Source organism: Mya arenaria, chromosome 6, assembly GCF_026914265.1.
Source record: "Mya arenaria isolate MELC-2E11 chromosome 6, ASM2691426v1".
Taxonomy (NCBI): Eukaryota; Metazoa; Mollusca; class Bivalvia; order Myida; family Myidae; genus Mya; species Mya arenaria.
The window spans coordinates 17,360,670-17,385,617 of record NC_069127.1 but is presented as its reverse complement, the minus strand read 5'-3'; the positions used below and the strand labels follow the sequence as shown (position 1 = coordinate 17,385,617).

General features: G+C 35.7%; 1 protein-coding gene across 5 annotated transcripts in view; it reads right to left on the bottom strand.

Annotated features, from left to right (window-relative positions):
- LOC128238386 (glutamate receptor ionotropic, kainate 2-like) overlaps positions 1-21,962 on the bottom strand; it is a 60,029-nt gene extending 38,067 nt beyond the window's left edge. The window contains exons 1-2 of one of the 5 annotated variants that reach the window (XM_052954263.1): positions 21,569-21,962; positions 19,980-21,203 (exon numbers count right to left, since the gene is read on the bottom strand). In XM_052954263.1, coding sequence (XP_052810223.1) covers positions 19,980-20,082 — 103 coding nt within the window. In that variant the 5' untranslated portion in view covers positions 20,083-21,203; positions 21,569-21,962. Of the gene's footprint in view, positions 1-19,979; positions 21,204-21,547 lie in introns of all 5 variants that reach the window. The other 4 variants (XM_052954262.1, XM_052954259.1, XM_052954261.1 and 1 more) reach the window with 4 other exon arrangements.
- Positions 21,963-24,948: the final 2,986 nt, after the last annotated feature.

The window sequence follows — 24,948 nt, the reverse complement described above, 5'->3', positions numbered from 1 at the left end:
AGGGAGTTTAAATGATAAACAAATTCAATTTATTAGTGTAACTCTTGATAGGCTATCCAACCTAGCTGTGGAAACCGTGGGGAGCCAAGAAAGAGAATGACAATTAATGACAATGTGTGCAGATGAGATACACATGAGCATGTAGATCACTTCCGAACGATAATTACTGCATTTATAAATTCCCCCATTTGAGTGACTCCGATGAGTAAACGCGAGCAATTAATACCCAAATCCCTGAATAAAGAAAGAGGCACGCGGGTTTGAAGATCATAATTGAGTGTGCTGGTCTGTGAAAGCTATGTTTATACATTGCTTGAATGTTGACGTTTGTCACAACGTCTCACATCGACGCCAGTAAGTGTTTTAAAGTCATAATGGGAAATTGAGAAGTTGTAAATACACTGAAAATAAGAATGTAAACAATTAAAACTCTAATCTATAGCATTGACTCGGGGCATAGAAGTGCAAATTATGAACTTCCACTTTCGCTGGTACGGCTTCTGCCACTCATCCGATTCACACTCCATGCGTCAGAGTTTACGTTGCCTATGAGGTAGTATTCTTAGACAGTTAGATGACTTGAAGTAACATGGCTCGTTCGCTATGCTCACTCCGCCCACTTTTAATCATTTTAATATTAATTCAGGTCCTCTCACTATTTCATAACAATGCGGACACTTAAATATTCGTAGTTCTTAAGCTATGATTCAGTCTGATCTTTGACACTTCTGTTGAAACTAATTTACGTTCTACAAACGTGATTAAACAAAGTCATCTATTGAAGGAGATAACAAGGCATGGTTCGGAACATCGACAAACAATAGGAACACGAGAATATAGCCTTACTAATTGATATGCATTGCTTTATCTGTAGAAGTGCCACAACCAATTGTTTTTAATTACGCAGTAAAGAAATCAAGAAACATAAGATCAGCCATAATTTGTGCCCGCGATTTAAAAGCCATGCAAATCGATTTGGCCATCGGCGAACCATTCATTTTCTCTTCATTCGTCGTTGAATTGCCTTGCTTGATTGGTATGGGTCAGAAGTGGGTATCCGACTATGACTATTGGAATGCACGTGTACTTTACACAACAGTGATGCAAGATACCATGTCAAATCCCGTTTTAATAAAACAAATGTTTTGTTATTACGTAAGAAAAAAATGAAAACGCATTGAAAGGCAATGCTCAATCGGGTTTAAGTATAGCAATAACTAGTGTAATACATCGCATACACAGCAATATACATTTTGCCTTTAAACTATCGTTTAATCAAGGAATATATTTACAAGGAATTATTCAGTTCATTGCTTTGATGTCCCTCGTTACATAACCCCTACATAATAATACTATTGTGTCCCGTTTCTGAACATTGTACATTGGTAAAGATCTTGGCAATCTCGCGCGGTTACGTCACGATAGGTGAATGTAACAACATGTTTGTCTTACTGATGTCCTGAGTTTGTGTTAAAGCATTGTTAAAGTAATTGAGTCCACATTTTTTCCGCCAGCATATGATTTGATCTGTATATGTAATAATAGTTTTAAGTTTATATCAGAATATTTGCAGACGGCAGCGCACGTGGGATTCAAACCAATTTTCTAGTACTGAACTCCACATCTACCTTAAGATATGACTTCAATGTTGAACTGCATTAATGATTATGTGGCGACAAAGTGTAATGGTTGAGATCTTGTCAGCTATGAAAACAACCCCAGAACAAATGTCGTTTCGCTGGCTGTAACCCCAATTTATATGTATTATTATGTTGTTGTGTATCGTTGTGTGCCTGGTAATAATAGTATGTAAGACGTTGAATATGGTGTCTCAGAACAAGTTCACATACTTATTCGACTTCTTGGCTTGTCATTGTAGTTTTTTTTCTATTATTATAATTATTAGAGTTCAACTAAATTTGGAGAAGGGAGTTTATTGAAGCAACTTAAAATGGCGAGTTGCAGAATCGTTAGAACGGTGATGGGACAACTTAGTTTTCAAATTTGAAAGTCAAGCGTGTGCAATAAAACTATTCTAATATAATAAAGCACAACTAATTACTTTTTCCATATTCATCAAAAAGAAGTAACAGTTTGATATAGTAGGCATGATGAGAACTTGATTCAAGATATCATCGGTGAGAGGTACGGAAATGCCGTTGAACAAGGAGATACAGTGGTAGGGTTTGCCCGGTTTAAAGATAACTTTCAGAATTGGATATTAAGATACAGACAGCATCTGTTATGTATTAAGCTGGAGCAATTAATTGACCATTCAAGCTTCAGAGGTACGATAATTTCATGTCAAGACCTACCCATTAAATGCGAAGCAACGTGTTTCTGGCATGCTTGTATACATAGTATTTACACAGGAACAAGTATAAACACAATTTGAAAAGAACTACGAAACGGACAAATTAGGTACAGATGTTAGTGATCGATAGGGGAAAACTTATTTCACCAGGTTACTGACACGTGCTAATCCATAAGGATCAACTGATCAAAAATACATAAAATGTACATTAGTAACAATTGAAGTATGTATTTAACTTACATTACATTTATAATATGATTTAAAGCTGCACTCTCACAGATTGAACGTTTTCACAACTTTTTTTTATTGTTTGTCTTGGAACGAGCCAATTTTTGCGATAACCCATGGAAACCAGTTATATTAGACTGCTGACAAACAATTAGATCGCAGATTTTTATATTAAAGTTAAAAAAATATGTTTTATGCATTTTTCTTAAACCGTTAGTAACGGATTAAGCCATAAAACATTAGTTTTTGAACGCAAATATGAAAATCTACGACCTGATTTTTGTCAGCAATTTTGTTTGCAGATATTTATGCAAAAATTTGCTCTTTCAAAGACAAAAAATAAAAAAGCTGTGAAATGGTTTATCTGTGAGAGTGCAGCTCTAAAAGTATAAAATGTAGATACATGCCTCTATTGATATTGTAAAACCATGATTATCTAGTATAGGAAGATTCCTGTTTATTTCATTGCGTTCATGATATTGAAAAGCTGGTCAAAGGCTCATAAAATAGCAATAAAAGTTATGTATCAATGTAACAGAATGACATTTCTTTTCAACAATCTGAACAGATCAAGCCATCCATTTATTGCAATGAGCGTAGTTGGGAATAAATGATCATGGACATCAACCTAAAGCAACGAGTTTTCCATTCATGTATTTCATGCTACAAAAAGTGTGCTGGTCAGTGTGTACTGGTCTCTGATGGAGAAGTTTATGTTACAATGAAGAAATGATGGTTGCCGATAATCACAACATCTCACATCGGCACCAGTTAAGATCGTACTAGTGTATTGGATTCTAAGTCTAGTTTCAAATGTATGCAGTGCCTTCTAAATTTTAAAAGATCAATAAATGAATAGCAGTTAAAACATTTTAACAATAGAGGGTTAATTAGTTGCATTAATTTACCTAATCTTACGTGTGATGTATTTAGTATTTTGTTATGTGTTATTGTCTTATAAGATTGATGTCTTATCATGTTACTTACATTACCTTTATTGCACGCATAATTTGCAATTTGTTTATAAACTATACATTAGCAAGTCATTAATGATTTCAGTAATTGGAGCTTAGTACTTCAATATTTCATTTCTATTTGATACTGTTAAGTCCTGTGACCTGGGATCATTAACAAATAATCGTACTCTCAGGTTTCAGTAAGGTATTCGTCGTGGAAGTTATCTCAGGGTAATATTTTTTGTTATTTTGGTATACACGTATATAAAATAATTCTTAACTTAAACTAGTATTACTGTTGAAAACACATGTTATGATTCGAAATCAGACTTGAATTTCCAACTCTAAATCTTAGCGTCAGCAGGCTGGGCACTGAGTAAGGGATGGAGCCCCTCTTCTGATATTGATATAAGAGAGCATATTCTTCTAATAATGCATTAATATTTTCCAACAATAACATCTTGGAAATACGTTACCCTTTACATAAAAGACGAATGTATTTTTATTCAAATGTACTTCCTATCAACCCTATATTCATTCTTGGAAACTCAAGGAGCCAAGAAACAAATCCAAACAAATCCAAAGTGTCTATCAGACAGATTCTATAAGACGACAGATACACGTACATAGTGACACTGTCAATCTCACGCTCTGACTTAACGTTGACAGATACACGTACATAGTGACACTGTCAATCTCACGCTCTGACTCAACATTGACAGATACACGTACATAGTGACACTGTCAATCTCACGCTCTGACTCAACGTTGACAGATACACGTACATAGTGACACTGTCAATCTCACGCTCTGACTCAACGTTGACAGATACACGTACATAGTGACACTGTCAATTTCACGCTCTGACTCAACGTTGACAGATACACGTACATAGTGACACTGTCAATCTCACACTCTAACTCAACGTTGACAGATACACGTACATAGTGACACTGTCAATCTAACGGTCTTACCCAACGTTGACAGATACACGTACATAGTGACACTGTCAATCTCACGCTCTGACTCAACGTTGACAGATACACGTACCATAGTGACACTGTCAATCTCACGCTCTGACTCAACGTTGACAGATACACGTACATAGTGACACTGTCAATCTCACGCTCTGACTCAACGTTGACAGACACACGTACAAAGTGACACTGTCAATCTTACGCTTTGACTCAACGTTGACAGATACACGTACATAGCGACACTGTCAATCCTACACGTACATAGTGACACTGTCAATCTTACGCTTTGACTCAACGTTGACAGATACACGTACATAGTGACACTGTCAATCCTACACGTACATAGTGACACTGTCAATCTTACGCTTTGACTCAACGTTGACAGATACACGTACATAGTGACACTGTCAATCCTACACGTACATAGTGACACTGTCAATCTTACGCTTTGACTCAACGTTGACAGATACACGCACATAGTAACACTGTCAATCTTACGCGTGGATTCAGCGTTGACAGATACACGTACATAGTGACACTGTCAATCTACCGGTCTTACCCAACGTTGACAGATACACGCACATAGTGACACTGTCAATCTTACGCGTGGATTCAACGTTGACAGATACACGTACATAGTGACACTGTCAATCTAACGGTCACACCCAGCGTTGACAGATACACGTACCATAGTGACACTGTTAATCTCACGCTCTAACTCAATGTTGACAGATACATGTACCATAGTGACACTGTTAATCTCACGCTCTAACTCAATGTTGACAGATACACGTACCATAGTGACACTGTCAATCTAACGGTCTTACCCAACGTTGACAGATACACGTACCATAGTGACACTGTCAATCTCACGCTCTAACTCAATGTTGACAGATACCCGTACCATAGTGACACTGTCAATCTAACGGTCACACCCAGCGTTGACAGATACACGTACCATAGTGACACTGTCAATCTCACGCTCTAACTCAATGTTGACAGATACACGTACCATAGTGACACTGTCAATCTCACGCTCTAACTCAATGATGACAGATACACGTACCATAGTGACACTGTCAATCTCACGCTCTAACTCAATGTTGACAGATACACGTACATGGTGACACTGTCAATCTAACGGTCACACCCACTGTTGACAGATACATGTACCATAGTGACACTGTTAATCTCACGCTCTAACTCAATGTTGACAGATACACGTACCATAGTGACACTGTCAATCTAACGGTCACACCCAGCGTTGACAGATACACGTACCATAGTGACACTGCTAATCTCACGCTCTAACTCAATGTTGACAGATACACGTACCATAGTGACACTGTCAATCTAACGGTCACACCCAGCGTTGACAGATACACGTACCATAGTGACACTGTCAATCTCACGCTCTAACTCAATGTTGACAGATACACGTACCATAGTGACACTGTCAATCTCACGCTCTAACTCAATGTTGACAGATACACGTACCATAGTGACACTGTCAATCTAACGGTCACACCCAGCGTTGACAGATACACGTACCATAGTGACACTGTCAATCTCACGCTCTAACTCAATGTTGACAGATACATGTACCATAGTGACACTGTCAATCTCACGCTCTAACTCAATGTTGACAGATACACGTACCATAGTGACACTGTCAATCTAACGGTCTTACCCAACGTTGACAGATACACGTACCATAGTGACACTGTCAATCTAACGGTCTTACCCAACGTTGACAGATACACGTACCATAGTGACACTGTCAATCTCACGCTCTAACTCAATGTTGACAGATACACGTACCATAGTGACACTGTCAATCTAACGGTCACACCCAGCGTTGACAGATACACGTACCATAGTGACACTGTCAATCTCACGCTCTAACTCAATGTTGACAGATACACGTACCATAGTGACACTGTCAATCTCACGCTCTAACTCAATGTTGACAGATACACGTACCATAGTGACACTGTCAATCTCACGCTCTAACTCAATGTTGACAGATACACGTACCATAGTGACACTGTCAATCTAACTGTCTAACCCAACGTTGACAGATACACGTACCATAGTGACACTGTCAATCTCACGCTCTAACTCAATGTTGACAGATACACGTACCATAGTGACACTGTCAATCTAACGGTCTTACTCAACGTTGACAGATACACGTACCATAGTGACACTGTCAATCTATCGGTCTTACCCAACGTTGACAGATACACGCACATAGTGACACTGTCAATCTAACGGTCAGACTCAACATTGACAGATACACGTACATAGTGACACTGTTAATATAACGCTGTGACTCAACGTTCACAGATACACGTACGAATTGACACTGGTAATCGAAATGTCTGACTCAACGTTGACAGTCTGTTTAATGTTACTAACGATTTCCATGTAGCAATATGGATATGAAGTCATGTGATAAAGAAGACAAAGGACTACAGAAAAAAAACAGAGCCAGACATAATAATAGTAATTGAATCACAACCATCCCCACTTTGTTCGGAATCAGCTTTATCTGTTGTCCATGTCATTGCCAATTGCATTTAATCACGCAGGATTGAAATCAGAATATATAATTTCAAAGGGTCTGGCATGATTTGGGCCAGGTATTAAGTGCAAAGATAATAAGACCTTTTGTTTAACGTGGATGATTTGCATTTCAGAAAACGGTGCACGATATAACCTGCAGTCTTTGACCAGTGAACATTGGATATAATATAAAAGGTTTTGTAACACTGCTCCACTCGATCAGATGGAACAATAGCCATGAGCAATGCTATTATATACATCTTCATTTGAAGAGAAACTTTGTCACTTTCTACTTTCGGTGTATACTTAATAAGAAGTTTTTTGTTTCCTTTTAAAGATACTCGGCCATGGTAAACCAGCGGGATGACTGTTGTCCGAATGGTTTGAAAATTAGACACATAATAGAGTTTAATTTTAGTTTAATTGTTGTTGGGGTGGTTCCAGAATCAGTGCAGCCTTTTAAACGGAATATCATAACCATACACAGTTTTACAGAGTATTGCAATGTTTGAGGTGTTATTTTTTAATATAATTATAAATGTGCTGCCCCCCAGAAAAGATAACGAAACGACTTCTACATATTTATTCGATTTATTGTAGGGCGTCAATACTGAGTTCTTGATATCATTTTTTTTAGACTGTAATGACTGACCTTGAAGGTAGTAAGCAAGTTTGCTTGTGGCTTGCAACACGCTCTTATAAAATGTCAACTTTGATAGATATAAAAAAATCAACAAACTTAAAGTACATAATTAAGCATAACATAACTCTTCTTACTACTTTCAGTTCACTTGTAAGAATGCTCTTCTTTATCTCTATGGCCAGCAATTGGTTCGAAACGTCCCTCTATCGTCATCTAATCGATCAGCACAAGGAAAACAAGGTAGGACCGTATCACACCAAAAAGTCGTACAATGTGTAAACTATTTTAGCATTTTTCTGGTTGCTTTAACCCTTAAAGGATGATCTTACTTTTCTGTAAAGTCGTTTGAGGGGAAATACTATTTTTCAACTTTTAAACAATCAGCACTTGCCTCGTTTCCGCTACTCCTTTATTTTAATTGACTAAGCAATAACCAATGTGATTGCTAGTTTAAGATCATAATGACCAATGAGAATCATGATTTTATTCCGTTTATTTCTGTGAATTTCACAGGAAGACAGAGTAAATTCAGACGACCTAACCGCAGAAAAATATTGTAAATGTCCATCCCGATTAAATTTGAAAGAAATACGTATCACTTGATATCATGTAAGATGTTCCCTTATAGTGTATATGATGTATAAAAAAATACGCACATGTATATTATTATATTATAAACTGTTCTTAATGTAAACAGTGTTCTACGCCTGGACTGCTTGCAATGCATGTTTTTCGTCAGTGAAATTTGAAACTCTTGCATTAGATGTTAACAACGATGTGTTCAATTCCTTTACACAAAACATGTTATATTTTTCACCCGATAATTGCATATACCTATGCTGTACATGTTTGTGTTAATATTTGGCAACAATACCTCGAGTAGTGACGTCACCGGAGGTGAATGTACCAACAAGTTTGTTATCCTGTTGTCTGTGTATAATGTTGATGACAGTAATTATCGGTGCGGTTTAGTCTTTTTCTTTGAAGACATTATTACACGTAACAGAATACCCTATCTTGTAAATGCATAGACTTCATTCACCTTACAGCAAATGTTCTCAAATAAACACAAAAGGCAATAACCAAACGGGATTCCCGACTAACTATATGCCATGTATATGTACGTTTGACATGTGTGTTAAAAGTTCACTCATACAACTCTATTGCGCTAACGTTGACTATCTTTCGACATTTTCAGTGGGGATGATGTTTGAAAATTCAAAGAGCTATTTCTGGAACTATGTATGTATTGCATACTACATCAAGAAGTGATAAGTTACTTTACAAGAGATCACAGTTTGTATAATCATCTATAAACAGCATCTTTATTATGAGATATATCATTGCATCATAGTAGATGTATTTCGACTAGTAGACACTTGATCACATTGATTACAAACAGATGTGCGCCGTTTAAATCATTAGGGGAGGTGAGTATCTTAGAAGTTTACTATGAACTAGGTCAGTGGTATTTCAGAAAAAAATATACAGCAACATGAAATTCACTCGAATATGGACTAATTATGCATATATATTTAATTACTGATAGCAAATAAATTCCTTCACCTGATAATACACGTGCTTATCCTACTGATTTGATCTCCATAGACATAGCAAATATGTGTGATGTGTACGCGTAGATACAAGTAGTTTATATGCTGTTAAACTTGAACAGACAAGTATAAGCCTCTTAACGTGGCGAATGGAACACCGAAATGTAAAATTCGCCAGAAGCTATTGCATATCTTAAACAGTGCTACCTCGGAAAACTTGTTTAAAGAACGATATAGGTTTTCTTATGGAAATCAAAACAGCACTGCTAATGACAAACTGGAGATTTGAGACCACAGAGCATGAATATCATCAACCTCCAGCCGTTGAGAATATCATTTAAGTATTTCCATTTGATATTCATCACACTGTGCCACTCTGGTCCCCGCAAGATGAGTAAATGCGAGCAATTAAGACCAATTTCCAAGAATAAACACAGAGGCATGTGCGTTCGAGGGCAGTAATAAGTGTGCTAGTCTCTGATGGAGATGTTTATGTACAATGGGGCAAAATGTTGACGTTTATCACAACTTTTCTCATTGTTGATGCAAATAAAGTGATTGATGTAAGAGTATACTGGAGTCTAGAGGCTTGGTTTCATACGAAGTCTTATCCATTTGAGGTTTTGAAAACATACTGATGGGATATCGAGAACTCGGGTATGGGGAATGTTGGCTCTTCACAGGATCAGGTCTTCCGACCATCTAATTAAAATGATACCCGATTATATCAAGCCCTATATGTGTGTCAATTAGTTCAAACCAATCGAGGGATCAAACAATCCAATTCTGAAAGAGAGGTCTACTGTTGGCAAGAAATATGTCCACAGTAGAGAAATTACGCAACACTGCCAACGCCCCTCTAGCACCTTTCTAAACGGTATTCTATTTTCAAAACAAACAGGCATTCAGTTGATGCCCGCCCATTCGAAAGGCAAATGAACATTACGACACTGAAAAGGTGTCCGTTTAAAACTCTGACATTACTCACTAATTCAGAAATATACAATTGCAAAGTTAAGATAAGCGATGAAACAGTAAATTCAGCATAGTCCGAAAGACCTCTACAGGCATTGAGACCTACAGACAACAAAAACAGTGGATAGGAAACGCCATAATAATTGAATCACAACCATACCCACTCCATTCAGATTTGCCGTTATCAGTTGCCAGTGTCAAAGCCAATTACATTGTATCCCGTAGGAAAGAAATCAGGAAACAGGAATCGTAAAGAACTGCCTGATTTGTGTATGTTTTTTTAAGTGCAAGGAAAAAACGGCCACTTCAATACCGTAGAAGTTTGGCATGCATTTGTTACAGAAAATGATGCAACCCTTTGATACAGCATGAACAATGAATCAGGCGCCTGAGGCAAACTACTTGTGTGTAGTAAGTGGATAACTGCTTCCAGCCTATAGTGAAAATATTCCGTACTTCTGTCCATAACAAAACAATGTTCAGAAAGCACGATGCCTCTCGTCTCTTAGGTCTTTGTTACAGGGTGTGTGGGGTTTAATGGCAGAATGTTAACGAACATAATTGAGACCCATTTTTGAGAACGAATGGAATAAAATCATTTTGTGAGAATCAGAGCGTGTTTTACCACGACAATGAACAAGTCTCCGGCCAAAATTGAACAGGAATGGAATGACTTCCTAGATACTACGACTTTTGTAAAATATTTGCGAAGAATTACAAGCTGGTGCCGCTGTTTGGAAAGGATTGTTTAAGTAAAACATGTACACATATCAATCTCTTCTTTGCGTTAATCAAATATTCTCTGTCAAAGATGCGATCCTGTCTTCTGTTGTTCTCACAATAAATGTATAGTAAGCCTTAATGGTTGTTGAAGTGCGTCATTGAGTTTGGAAAATCTGGCTTCGTTTTGTTTATTTCATCCACAGAATTATATTTTTCTTGCTAAAGGTATGCTTTAAACTACATTGTACGTGTGTTCATATCTTGGCAACCTATACGTGTGACGTGACAGTAGGTTAGTGTACAAGCATATTTGTCCCAGTGTTCAGGGTCTTGTGTTAGTACATTGTTGACATGTTGACATTGATTATTAATAACGTATCTCACAACCTAAAGAAACACACATACTGCATAAGTGTAACACACATACTTTACATGTGAAACACACGTACTATACAAGTGAAACACACACACTCTACAAGTGAATCACACATATTGTACAAGTGAACACATAAACTGTACAAGTGAAACACACAGACTGTACAAATGAAACACAAATACAGTACACGTGAAACCCACACACTGTACAAGTGAATCACAAATACTGCACAGTAAAACACACATACTGTACAATTGAACATATATACTGTACAAGTGAACACATATACTGTACAAGTGAAACACACATACAGCACAGTAAAACACACATACTGTACAGGGGAATCACACATACTGCACAGTAAAACACACATACTGTACAAGTGAATCACATAAACTGTACAAGTGAATCACATATACTGTACAAGTGAAATACACATACTGTACAAGTGGATCACAAAAAGTGTATAAGTGAATCACACATACTGTACAAGTGAAACACACATAATGTACAAGTGAAAAACACATACTGTAAAAGTGAATCACACATACTGCAAAGTAAAACACACATACTGTACAAGTGAATCACATATACTGTACAAGTGAATCACATATACTGTACAAGTGAAACACACATACTGTACAAGTGGATCAAAAATAGTGTATAAGTGAATCACACATACTGTAAAAGTGAAACACACATACTGTATAAGTGAATCACACATACTGCACAGTAAAACACACATACTGTACAAGTGAATCACATATACTGTACAAGTGAATCACATATACTGTACAAGTGAAACACACATACGGCACAAGTGAAACACACATACTGTACAAGTGAAACACACATACTGTACAAGTGAAACACACATAATGTACAAGTGAAAAACACATACTGTATAAGTGAATCACACATACTGCACAGTAAAACACACATACATGTAATGTACAAGTGAATCACTCATACTGCACAATTGAAACACACATACTGTACAAGCGAATCACATATATTGCACAAGTGAAACACAAATACTGTATCACTGGAACACACATACTGTACAGGTGAAACACATATACTGCACACACACTGTACAAGTGAATCACACATACTGCACAATTGAAACACACATACTGCACACACACTGTACAAGTGAATCACACATACTGCACAATTGAAACACACATACTGTACAAGCGAATCACATATATTGCACAAGTGAAACACAAATACTTTATCACTGGAACACACATACTGTACAGGTGAAACACATATACTGCACACACACTGTACAAGTGAATCACACATACTGCACAATTGAAACACACATACTGCACACACACTGTACAAGTGAATCACACATACTGCACAATTGAAACACACATACTGTACAAGCGAATCACATATATTGCACAAGTGAAACACAAATACTGTATCACTGGAACACACATACTGTACAGGTGAAACACATCTACTGCACACACACTGTACAAGTGAATCACACATACTGCACAAGTGAAACACACATACTGCACAAGTGAAACACACGTTATGTTTCAGTCTAAAAGCGGTTGTTAAACCGATGATCTCAGATCGTATCAAATTCCCTTAAAAAGATTTTTTGTAATGGTTTTGCCAATTTTGCTTTCAAACGGCGACAACTGCACTTAACTTATGTAGCAGGAGCAATAAATAAACGTTGAAACGTTCCGTGCCAAAATGTGTCGAAAAACGTTTCACTGCAATGCCTAATGACAAAAGAATGAAGTAAGTCTGATAAAACATGGTGAAATGCGTCCTTCCGTTAACACCATTCCGTATTTAAGTTACCTTATCTATAATCTTGTATAACCAGTCTTATCATTTGCATATATTTTAATACAGACTGGTACAAAGCATTTGATGTGAGCATGTTTTGATAACATCGATGAAGAACAGAGATATGTTGTTTAAATTAATATGATGAACGTTTCAGACAGGCAGGGTTTTGAAAATGATACATACAAATGGAGCTTCGTTTGTACCGAACAATTATTGACAGAAGATTAAATGCACAGAAACCGGGTCATTTACTTGAATATGTCTAATTACTGATAAGTAAGTAATACATCCCTTCACCAGATAATAAACGTGCTTATTCCTATCCTATAGATTGGATCTTTCCAGCCAAGTATAACATATATAATTCTCGAGGAATGTAGATACATACTGCGAACTAGAGCTATCACCAAAAAGATGACTAACCCCGCATGGCACTCTGACACATTTCCATAGGCAAATATTGAAATAAGAACCACTATTAATTAAGGTTTTAAGATTATACCATGGAAAATAATTCTCATGAGCCACAACATCAACTACAAGATCAACCTTAAGTCGTCAATACAAGCAAAAGTGCAAAACTGATGTTCAAAAGCGCATTACTCAAATCAGAATTGACCGTGATCAATGAAAGCAAGATACATGGATAGACAGTTGTCGGAGAACGAACTTAAAGACCCAACTGGGGTATAAAAGGGAGGTAATGGCGGATGGGTGTTTTCCCCTGTTTTTTGAAAGCATTTCAAATCAGGGAAGCATTTTTCAAAATTTAAACCTTAAATGAAATTATTACAACCCATAAAAATTTAGGCATGTAGTTTGAAAGTGGTTCCATCAATATGTATACATGTATCATAGTTTTATGTTAAAAAATGGTCTTGATAATAAGAAATGCATATCTTCAATTTCAAAATTTAAATATTGTAGGAGGAGCTAACAAACTGGCTTGATCATGGGATCTTCTGTTTGTAAACATGAGCACATGTTAGACAGGTCTATCTAGAATCAGATTTTCAATAATGTAAATGGCAAGCATATAAACTTGAGTTCAGCTGCATTTTTTCTCACAACAGGGACAATAAAATTCCAGTGAATATAACACAGTTTTATCATTATGGTAATGCCAGCTGTAATTGGGTACTTTGATCAGACCAATTCAAGTACACATTTTGGCATTATTTCTCTTCGCATTCTGAATTATTTCTCTTTGCATTCAGTATACTGTCACATCAACATTGTCCCTTGCATTAGTCTAGCTTTCTGTTTTAAATACTTTTGAATGTTTCATGCATTACTGTGATCTAACATTGACCAGAACTTTTTATATCTGACTCTGCAAACTGTTCTATTTTGTTCATGTGTTGACTCTACACCGAGCCATGCCTGTTCATGTGTTGTCACACATAATGAACATAAACACTCTGTACATGTTCCATCTTAAACATCATTTTCATCAGTTTCTCATTTTCCTGTATATTATAATATTATTTTCCAAAATGCTCCTTCTGATGTCGAAGGCAATGTATTCTCAGTTGATGATTATATTCTAAATTATTATGTAACACATCCTGTTATTTTGACTGTTTATTCACATCCATTTATTTGTAAATTTTAACAAAATCCCAAATTGAATAATGCTTCAATGGTTAATTTATGCTCCTCGTTTAATAAAATTGACAGATCAAACTGCTTATTTTCATCCATATTCAATGTGATGATATCCAAAAGAATGACTGTGAGAGCAATAAAATGGAGCCAAAATCATCCCGCCAGAAATAAACTTTCCTATTGAAATAAAATAGGCTAGGTCGCTTATACACAAATTATTTTTTAGAGTAATTATGAAAAATTGTGTCAATATAAACCATTCTTTGAAAATGTTCAAGAACATAGATTGTAGATTTGAGTGTTACGTTTTAAAGCAATAAAAACACTTGATATTAAAATGCAATTTTACTTCAAAAGAAATACCACCCATTCAATATATGAACTGTTCCAATTGGCATGGGTCAGTTGATCAGGGCTAAAGACTTCGCATTTTGGAACATTTCTAGGCCAAAGTTGTAAACACTTTCTTATATAATTAATCTGTTAATTGAGCCCCTATATATCAATTATCTTACAACACCTGAAAGCATTCCAACAAAGTAGCTACTCACTCAGGTATGGGTTATGTTTGTTTACATTCTTGGGCTATAAATACTTCACAGGTACTGACCCTAACTGATAAGCCACCCCTCTTCTATAGCTCATTTACATCCGATAGTCTGATCGGATGTTGGGTCTTTAAAGATAACCCAAAGTTTAAAAATCCCATATTTAAAAGCTTGCAGCAAAATGGCCGTAGGTCACGCAAAATGCGATAGGCACTACTATCAATCATGCATGCTGGTAATGTGAAATAAATATCAGGAGTAAAAGTCATATTCAAGTCTTAGAGCACATCATTCTGAGAAAAAACAGCTGTAGGTCACCAACGTCCAAACCTACCACACATCATGGTGGTGGTTATGTGTAATAGGTATAAGTGCGATGCCCCCTTTACTGTTGGAGAAGTTCGCTCTACAAGCATGTGTCAACACACCTCCCACCCGTCGTGTCTCCATTACACTCCAAGCCACCAAGCACCCCTTTAAACCCTTGTTTGCGAGTGTATCATGATGTGATAAAAGTTTCCCATTAGAGAACGCCATGAAAAAAGAACATTGACCTTAGTTTCCAGTCAACGGTTATTTAACAGAGTAATAGTGTTGTATGCATGTTGGGTGCCAACTCTGATAACACAATTCATACGTTTACCTGATACAAAATGCCCGAACGTTTTCATTCATCGAAATGCCTTGAATTTGTGAAATATAAATAGCCAAAAGAAAAACGTTTGTTTTTTTTATTTTCAAAAAGTCGTAACCCAATTTATTTGTCGACCAGATGCCTTAAATGTTTGTGGTGTTTTGATGTGATAAGCAGCACGTGTGCTGCCTTTTAGTCTGGCTCATGTTCCTACTATACGACTCGTGCTGAAGAAACGTACACAGATTTGATAAAGTAACGGATGAATTTGTATTTTAAAACACCTACAATCAAATTTCGCATGTAATATATTGATCGAAACCAACAGCTATTTGAGATCGAAACCAAAAATTCACTTATGAATTATAAATATTTTAAGATAAAACATTATACAATAATTTATCTTAGATATTTAATTTGACTTATACGCACATCTACTATTGTTTAGTTTGCGTGTATGTAGTCTAAAATATATGTTATACGAGTGGTAGATTTGACCTTCGTCCATAGCGGTGTAGAAGCCACGCTCCTCTTTTTTGAATGTTGATAAAATGTTGATGTAAATCATGTAACAGATGTTTATCTGTACGATGATTTTATCTGTGAGGAAGATTATCAAACCAGAAACGTGTAAGGAAGCTTCAATTAGGGACTTCGTATCTCTGGTATCCTGCTCTTCTGGTAATCATGTGGTTTAGAATATTAGACATGATCTTAACCCGTTGATAAATAGTTACTCTTAACAAGTAAAAAATAATTTAAATACAAGTTGTTTCTGTTGCTCGTGTTTGGCTGTCCCCGATATCAAACGCTTGATGTGGGACTAACATTTTAAATGTTTACCGAGAAAGAAAACTGGACTTACACTTTATCTCTAAAAATTGCCTTCGATACTCATACTTTTCAGATTCGGGTGAGAATCATGGAGTGTTATGAGAAACAAAGCAATAAAATAATTCTGAGAGTATTATAAAGCAATTGCATGTTTGATCTTTTACATGGAATTTCTGAGCTTATTATCGTAAAAAAAGTCTGCATTTATAACATGCAACGACAACAGGTGTTTAAAGGTGCACTCTCACTCCCTGATAAATATTACCACAATTAATAATAGTGTTTTAATTTTCCAAAAATTATTTATCAATGTTGAAAATAATGGTTCTAATGAAGGATACCGAGTTTAATTTGAAAGTAATAAGCATAAAATACGGTATTTCTACTTTTACTATAGTAGACCACAGTAAATCTTTTAGCATTCATCAATCATTTAATAGCTTTTGCGCTTTCTGCTTTTAAATACACGGGTATAATCTTGTTATCAGTAATTAATATTTCCATAAATGCATTATGTAGTCAGTAGATGAAGGTATATCATTCAAAATTGATGTTTGTTATACATGTATATGTATTGATTTTGAATAAGAATGCCAATTTAACACTTAAACGTTAGAAATGGAAAACAAGGTGGTCGTCTAATTGTTTTCTTATGTGTCTCAATAGCTGTTATACACTGAAGTAAACATTATTCAACACGAAATCGATACCGATAAATTGCCAAAATGTCAGACAAAAGTCAATCCTGATTAGAATGATTTGTGAATTAATCTGCAAAATGTACAAACGCTTTACGGTTATGCGGTGACATAAACACAGACGAGTGTTTTTGTTTCTTTGCCAAAATAGACAATGCTTTTAATAATTACAGAAATCTTTAGTTTACGTATAGTTATAATAAATCCCCCTGTTATTATGTTATTCTAAACATCGTAAATAAGAATTACAGCGGAACTCATTAACTGCGTTACTAATTTTTACTTCTATGCACTCGCGACGTAGTTTGTATTAATACGCTTCATTTCAAAAAGTACAAACACAAATATTATCTTATTTATTAAACACATAGACTTCAAATGATTAAATTGGCATTAAAATCTCGTGTTTAAAGTCTGAAAGAATATCACGGATATTGATTTCAATTCTAAATTGAAATAATTGAAAATAATCGGCGCAATCATCACGGTGCTATTTTACTTGACATGAAAAATGGGATAATACTTAATAGTCCATCAATATTTGGAGTGTTTTTAGGCTTTTTTTATTTAGATTAATTACGATAAGCTTGATGTTAAGGAAGGTTTGATTTCTATGTCAGTGCCAATGCAACTATATGGCCACATAAGCTTGCATTGGTTATTCTCAGATACAATTTTAATATAAACACTAATCAATTAATATTGTATTATATTTAGTATATAGAGTAAATGCAAATCTATTATAAAGATCAGAGAGTGTGCATTCTTATGCAAAATATACATAGAATGAAACATACTTCAGTGCTTGTTTTGATTTTATACAGTCGAACCCCGTTGGCTCGAACTCGCTTGGCTCGAATTCTTCGTTGGCTCGAATTGAATGTTAAGGACCGATCTTTTTTACACTGAACGTAAGTTTTCGTGCTTGGCTCGAATTTTCCGAGGTTGAGGTATTTAAGCCGGTCCCAAGGAGTTCGAGTAAACGGGGTTCGACAGTAATCAAATACGTTTAGGGCAAACTACACCAACTCGGTTATTCCAACTCAGACCATTGGCTACATTCTACCTGTATAGGTTTTTAAGCTGAATGGGTTGTGGTTTCAAAGTCAGGCTGAACATGCTGAATCTACTTGATCTTCTTTTATTTCTCAACATTTTCACCCATTCTTTGTACTCCTAAACTAGATTTGGTCACCGTTTCGAAGACACAAGTTCAACCATTTTTTGTTCATTTAAGAAACGAAACTTTTTAACGGTGTTTAATGTTTAGTAAACAATTGCAAGTTTCTTCCCATATAAGATGTTGGTGGTCGTGAAGCACTAGAAATCAGTGTTATTGCGAGCGCAAATTGGCCAAATGACAATTACATAGAATATATCCGGAATGTATTAAGTGGTCCCTGACCTCTACCGGTCAATGGCGGGAATCGGTGTCAGACCACAAATCCCGCCAAAGGTGACCTCATATGGCGCCACCATCTGGCCGGGCACCGTCGGTGGTCATTAGTAGCTCAAGGTTGCTATGAACAACATGTGGCCAATTAGTAAACAGCACGGTTTTATAGGGGTGTGTAAATCCTTGTATTAAACAACACATCCTGGAAAATAGATCTTCTTAATCTATTCCAATTATGAAACAAACAGACTTTGTTTTATTGTGTCTGTTCGTTGAATCAATGGTCAGTGCACATCCTGGAAAATAGATCTTCTTAAGCATACAATCTATTCCTATTATGAAACTAACAGACTTTGTTTTATTGTGTCTGTTCGTTGAATCAATGGTCAGTGCAAGTCTGTGCCCCCCCCCCCCCCCCCTCTAGCACCGGCTATATTCAAGTATCACTAAGAGGAAATAATTATATATCGCTGTTAATATCTGTCTAATTGTAAGTATATTTTCCGCCAGAAGCAAGTTGATAAAGGTTAGATATGTGAGGATAATAATAGTGATACTTCTTCAAATGCATATAATAATGCTTTCTATTTGGTTTATGGATCGCATTATGAACCATATGTCTTGATATTCCATGAACGAGTGTATGGCCGTGAGCAGTTGGCAACATGGCAAGTCAAGACTCATACATTGTCTTATTATTAGTTAACTTCCATTATTTTGTTCCGTCGGTCAGGAAACTGTCCAGTTCTCCCAGCAAAACATATACAACCCGTGGAAGGTTAGACTTTTCTTTAATGATAAGTATATATATATATATAATATATATATATATTCGGGGACATTTACGAGAATTTATGTTTATAAATATGAAGCTATATTTTGCGTAATGTCATATCAACGATTAAAATGATGAATTCAGGATGTAACGTTTTGAAATTGCACTCTCTGACAATCCTTAATATCAAACATAATGTATAAAGATAGAAGCGCTTTGTATTTTATCATGTTTGTATCTCAATTGCACGAAACAATAAATTATTATGTTTCCCTGGATAACACTACATAAATAATTACTTTACGTTAATTAAAAAAGCATATTTATCAAAAACTAGGTGTGCACTTACCGACTCTGAAGTGGTCTGCGGACAATGCCCCTGTGGTTGGGTTGTAAAACCCCAGGGCCACAAACAACAGCCACAAAACGAATCTTCCTAAAACCGTTGTCATGGTTACACACTTTGTTAATAATCCAGGTTCAAATCCCAGGGGACAATAAACAAGCAATCACTGCACGATAGGGAGAAATTAATCACCGTTCACGTTATTCCGGTGTTGAAATTAATAATCTTTCCAAGAACTGTTGAATATCTTTGCACCTTGCAAGACATTCATGTGCTGGAGAAAATATTTGCCTGAATAGCTTATTTACATTTATATAATAGTTCCGTCCTTGTTTCACATTTATCACAAATTTATAATTCGTAAAATAATTGAGCAAATTCTTTATATCATTTTTCACAACAGAATGTAATAAACATCAGGACGTAATATTTCGCTGTCTTCCGCGATAAACAAACGTCAACAACAATGATTAACAACGATAATATCACAGCACACTCTTAAAACGAACCCTTCAAACCTTACAAAACCTAAAGTATAGACTTTGTCAGGCTCCTTATATTACGTCATAATCACATCTCAACCACTCTAGTATTTGCTTATTCACTAATTCTTTGATTAAACATAAATAGAATGAAATCAAGCACATCCGTCCTTGACTTTTAACACTTTAACGGAGCGAGCAAAGAACAAGTTTATATCAATATCTAAACGTTTATATATCAGTTAAAGCTCAGTGCAAAGTTCATCTTGATATATGTTTAATTTCATTTGTATTCCTTCTGGCTTGATTAAATATATGACTTTCTACTCGCAACAACATTAGCCTTTGTCTGTATTACATGAATATCAAACACTTCTTTCACACGTATAGATTTAACACTTCATGCACACGACATATATATCTGATCACAAGGACGTATCATCCCATCACAACGCCGAGAAATATCATAACATTCAGTTGATAAATTCAACAGAACTATTCCTTAACTCCGATATTCGCGTAGCATCACTCACATGCAGGACAGAACAAAGACAGAACAGCGATCAACTGATAAGCCCTGTGTTGTATTTTTCACAGCCGGGAGCGCGCATATGTGTTATGGTTTGCGGAGTTCCCCGTTGATTATAATGAATTTCCTTGCGATCCTGAGATGTTTATCCTCATCCACGGGAGCCTGCTTTCACCACCGGGCCGACGTCTGTTCGCTACTTTTCCATTTATCCATCTGCAACAAGTAAACAAACAATGATACTTGATTATACGAAAATGTTACGAAGTACACTGTTGTTTCTCGAGCGTACCTGTTACACTTGTGTATATGTGTGTGTCTATGAGTCGGCTTTATGTGTATGTTGGCAGGTATGGGCTATATATCGAAGAGAATGTTGTCGTCACGGAGCAGGTAATAACAGGAACTTGACATTAAATAACAGCAAGCTCTCGCTGATGACAACTATTCAATATAAAACAATGTTCTTGTTATTTTATAAAAAGATCGTTTATTGATACCATAGACTTATCATTTATAGAAATGTCATGCATACAAACTACCTTGTATTTACCCCTTACCAACTCAGGAACAATTCTTACTTAATTTCCAAAGTAAATCCCTCACATTTATGAATAAGAAACTTATAAATCTTATTTTGAGCCAACAGCACACACCAGTGGTAAATATAGACTATATTCCTTCTTATTTCCTCGGAGAACACATATAAATATCACCAATATAAAGCTACAACTAAATAATTCCAGCCCGGGTTGTTTTTTCTTGCGAAATATTCCGGTAACAAACTGGCACTGGAGCTCTGTTTCCGCCTACCGTGGATAATCACAAATCATGGATCAAGAAAATAACCCGGGATGAATCAGATCCAATTTTACGATTTTCTCTTCCAACGTCTTCCTGTATTTGTGCCGCTTGTTTCGTACACTAATACAGATCGCAATGGAATGGTTTCTTTAAGCCTCGATATATTTGGCTTTTAAGATCCAATAGGCCGGTATTGCTTTGTAAACATTGGGAAACAGCTTTGATTTCCTTTTGTTTATTTTAATAATTCTCCAGATAAAGACTGTTAAGCTAGACTGTTATCCGATCGTCCGTGCAACATATTTTATATTGTCTCAATACGAAGATCAAGTTGTCATAGCTAATATGTATTCTCCGCGAACAAAATAAAATTGTCTTTTACGTATTATTTACTCCGAGCCGGCGGTAAATATCGAACCCTCTGTTAAAAAGCTCGACATTAATCGTTTGGATTAGGGATTAAGTTTACTGTATACATAAAGTTCGTCTCACAGTCACTCCTGTAGACTAAGCTGTTAACCCATACTATAAACCTAGTTTATTGTGTCTATTGAGCGTACTAATTTAATTCAAACGTATTTTTTGAGGAAATTTTTAATATATTTTTCCCGATCGGATCATATTTGTATACATAACAAACATTAAAAAAATCATTTTAAACATGCACTCTTACTCCCAACTATGATTTACCACAATTAATAATTTTGTTTTAATATTCCAAAAATGATTAATAAATGCCGAAAACAATGGTTATTATGAAGGATACCAAGTTTAATTTAAAAGAAATGAGCATAAAACTCGGTATTTCTACCTAATGAGACTATAGTAAACCGCAGTAAATCTTTAAGCATTCACCAATCATTTAATATTTTTGCGCTTTCTGCTATTAAATACACGGTTACAATCTTGTTATCAGTTATTAATATTTTCCATAAATGCATTATTTAGTAAATTGTTAAAGGTTTATCGGTCAAAATGATGTTTGTTAAACATTTTTATGTATTACTAGTAGTTTTGAATAAGATGGTCACTTTAAAGTTCTGAGCCGGTGTTTGGACATTGTTTATAACTAATACAGTTTAGAGACAAAACCTGTATTTGCTTTTTCAAAACACACGGGCGGATCCAGCAATTGACGTGAGAGGGGGCATGACTTAGGGGCGTAACCTTTTTAAGACGCACCCCTCCCTCAATTCCGAACGTATATGGCTTGAACTGTTTGCATAGGGATTTGAAGTTAGTCCCTGAAGAATATGTTAGTCATAGGTAGTCGGAAATGGTGCATTTTGAGCGTGTACCATTACCTTTTTACCTCCCATATTGAAATAAAAATTAAACTTGGACGATTTTAGAGGGGGTCGCTCCGGTTCCGCTCGTGACACCCGCTAATAAGGATACACGAATTTGCTTATCAACTTACGCAATACTTGAACACCAGATCTGAATGTTTACGAATATGAGAAAAGATCAAACACGCAACTCCGTAAACAAATATTAATAACCACAACAGCACACTGATATAGGGAGTGCTTACCGTATGCTGCACGACCTTTAGATAGGGTACATTGCTGATCAGCGCTAAGGGTGCCGCTTAGAATCATGTTCGTTTTCATGTTTTCGTGAATAAAACAAAATTAAAATAACGTGTAACGAAAACAGAAATACCATGAGTAACTTCGTGCATTGAGGTATCCGACGGACATGTATGTGAATTATGGAGGCCTGCTGACCCATCATTTGCTTTTGTATCAATTAAAATGGTTGAATGAGTTGAGAAAGAATAGGTTCAAAATAATATATATATATATATATATATACACACAGTTTTGTTTGGTATCTAATAGATTGCAGATCAGGCCATAACTAACCCTGACATATCGGTTAAAAATCAGATATAAAGGACGAAAATACAAAATGCTATTAATTCAGTGTGTGTATATACTGCCCTTTGTCCGATTGTTTCATTTAAAATGGTGAAGAAAAAGAAAAAGTGTCTTTGTTTTAAGTCATCATTCGGAGCTAAATGCTGCCTTCTGACGTAGCATTTATGACGTTATCACGTGGTATAAACACACTGTAACTGATATGTGATGGTTTTTCGTTCGTTTATTTAACATGGTCATCAGTAAACGATACTAATTAACTGATACCAACATTATTGGCGAGTACTAGGCCCTAATGTCACAAAAATACTTAAGTCAAATCTCAATCTCAACGCATTTGACCATATAACATCAATCGTAATTTAAAATCGTATATGTTTTAACACCTTATAAGAGCTCATTTCATCAAAGGATATGTGGATTTAAACATTCGGTCAAGATTCCAATGGAATAATATTCAACAGACAAAATGTTGTTTGAGTATAATCCATTTTTTAACAATTACTGAAGTATATTTCTTGCTCTAGAACTGTTTTATTTTGTTGGCAATATTTGTATCAACACATACAGTTCAAAGCGTATGATTTCAAAAAGAATAAAAACATGCAAAAATTGAATAAAACTAAGTTTTTATGTGAAAAAATGAGTTGAGTCTGAGACTGAGATTTGACTTAAGATTTTTTTGTGATATTAGGGCTAGGTATCAACATTAACGGTGAGATGACATTGTCAAGCATACTTATACACCAGACACTAGATATCGGCAGGCATAATTAGTTTCCCAAAGTCATGTACGGTGTCATAAACAACGGAGGACATGGCAATATGTCGTAGCATTTGATTACAAAGTACTTGTTTAAATGGATTACTGAAAAGAACGAAACAGCACTCGAGGGAAGACAATCATCTCTACAGTATTAGTATTCAATGAATTACAAAAACAAGCCGACAGTAGGATGACCTCATTCCAACTAGGAGGTGGTAATTGGTAGCACTTTTGAGAATTAGCATTGCTAGAATACAAGCAAAACAAGACTGTACCTATATTTAAACTACCTCACTTCTTTAACTTGGTAAAGTCTCATTCGTTTTCTTATAACATTAAGTGTATCCATTAGATATCGATTAATAAAACCAACCATTTGTCCAAACTGAATAGTACCATAATGGTATAAATGCTATATATGCACTATTTAAAATAGTGATTACCTTAACTCTTTTGTAAAATATTTTCACATTGTTCTGTTTTGTGACTTTCGGAATTACCTTCAATA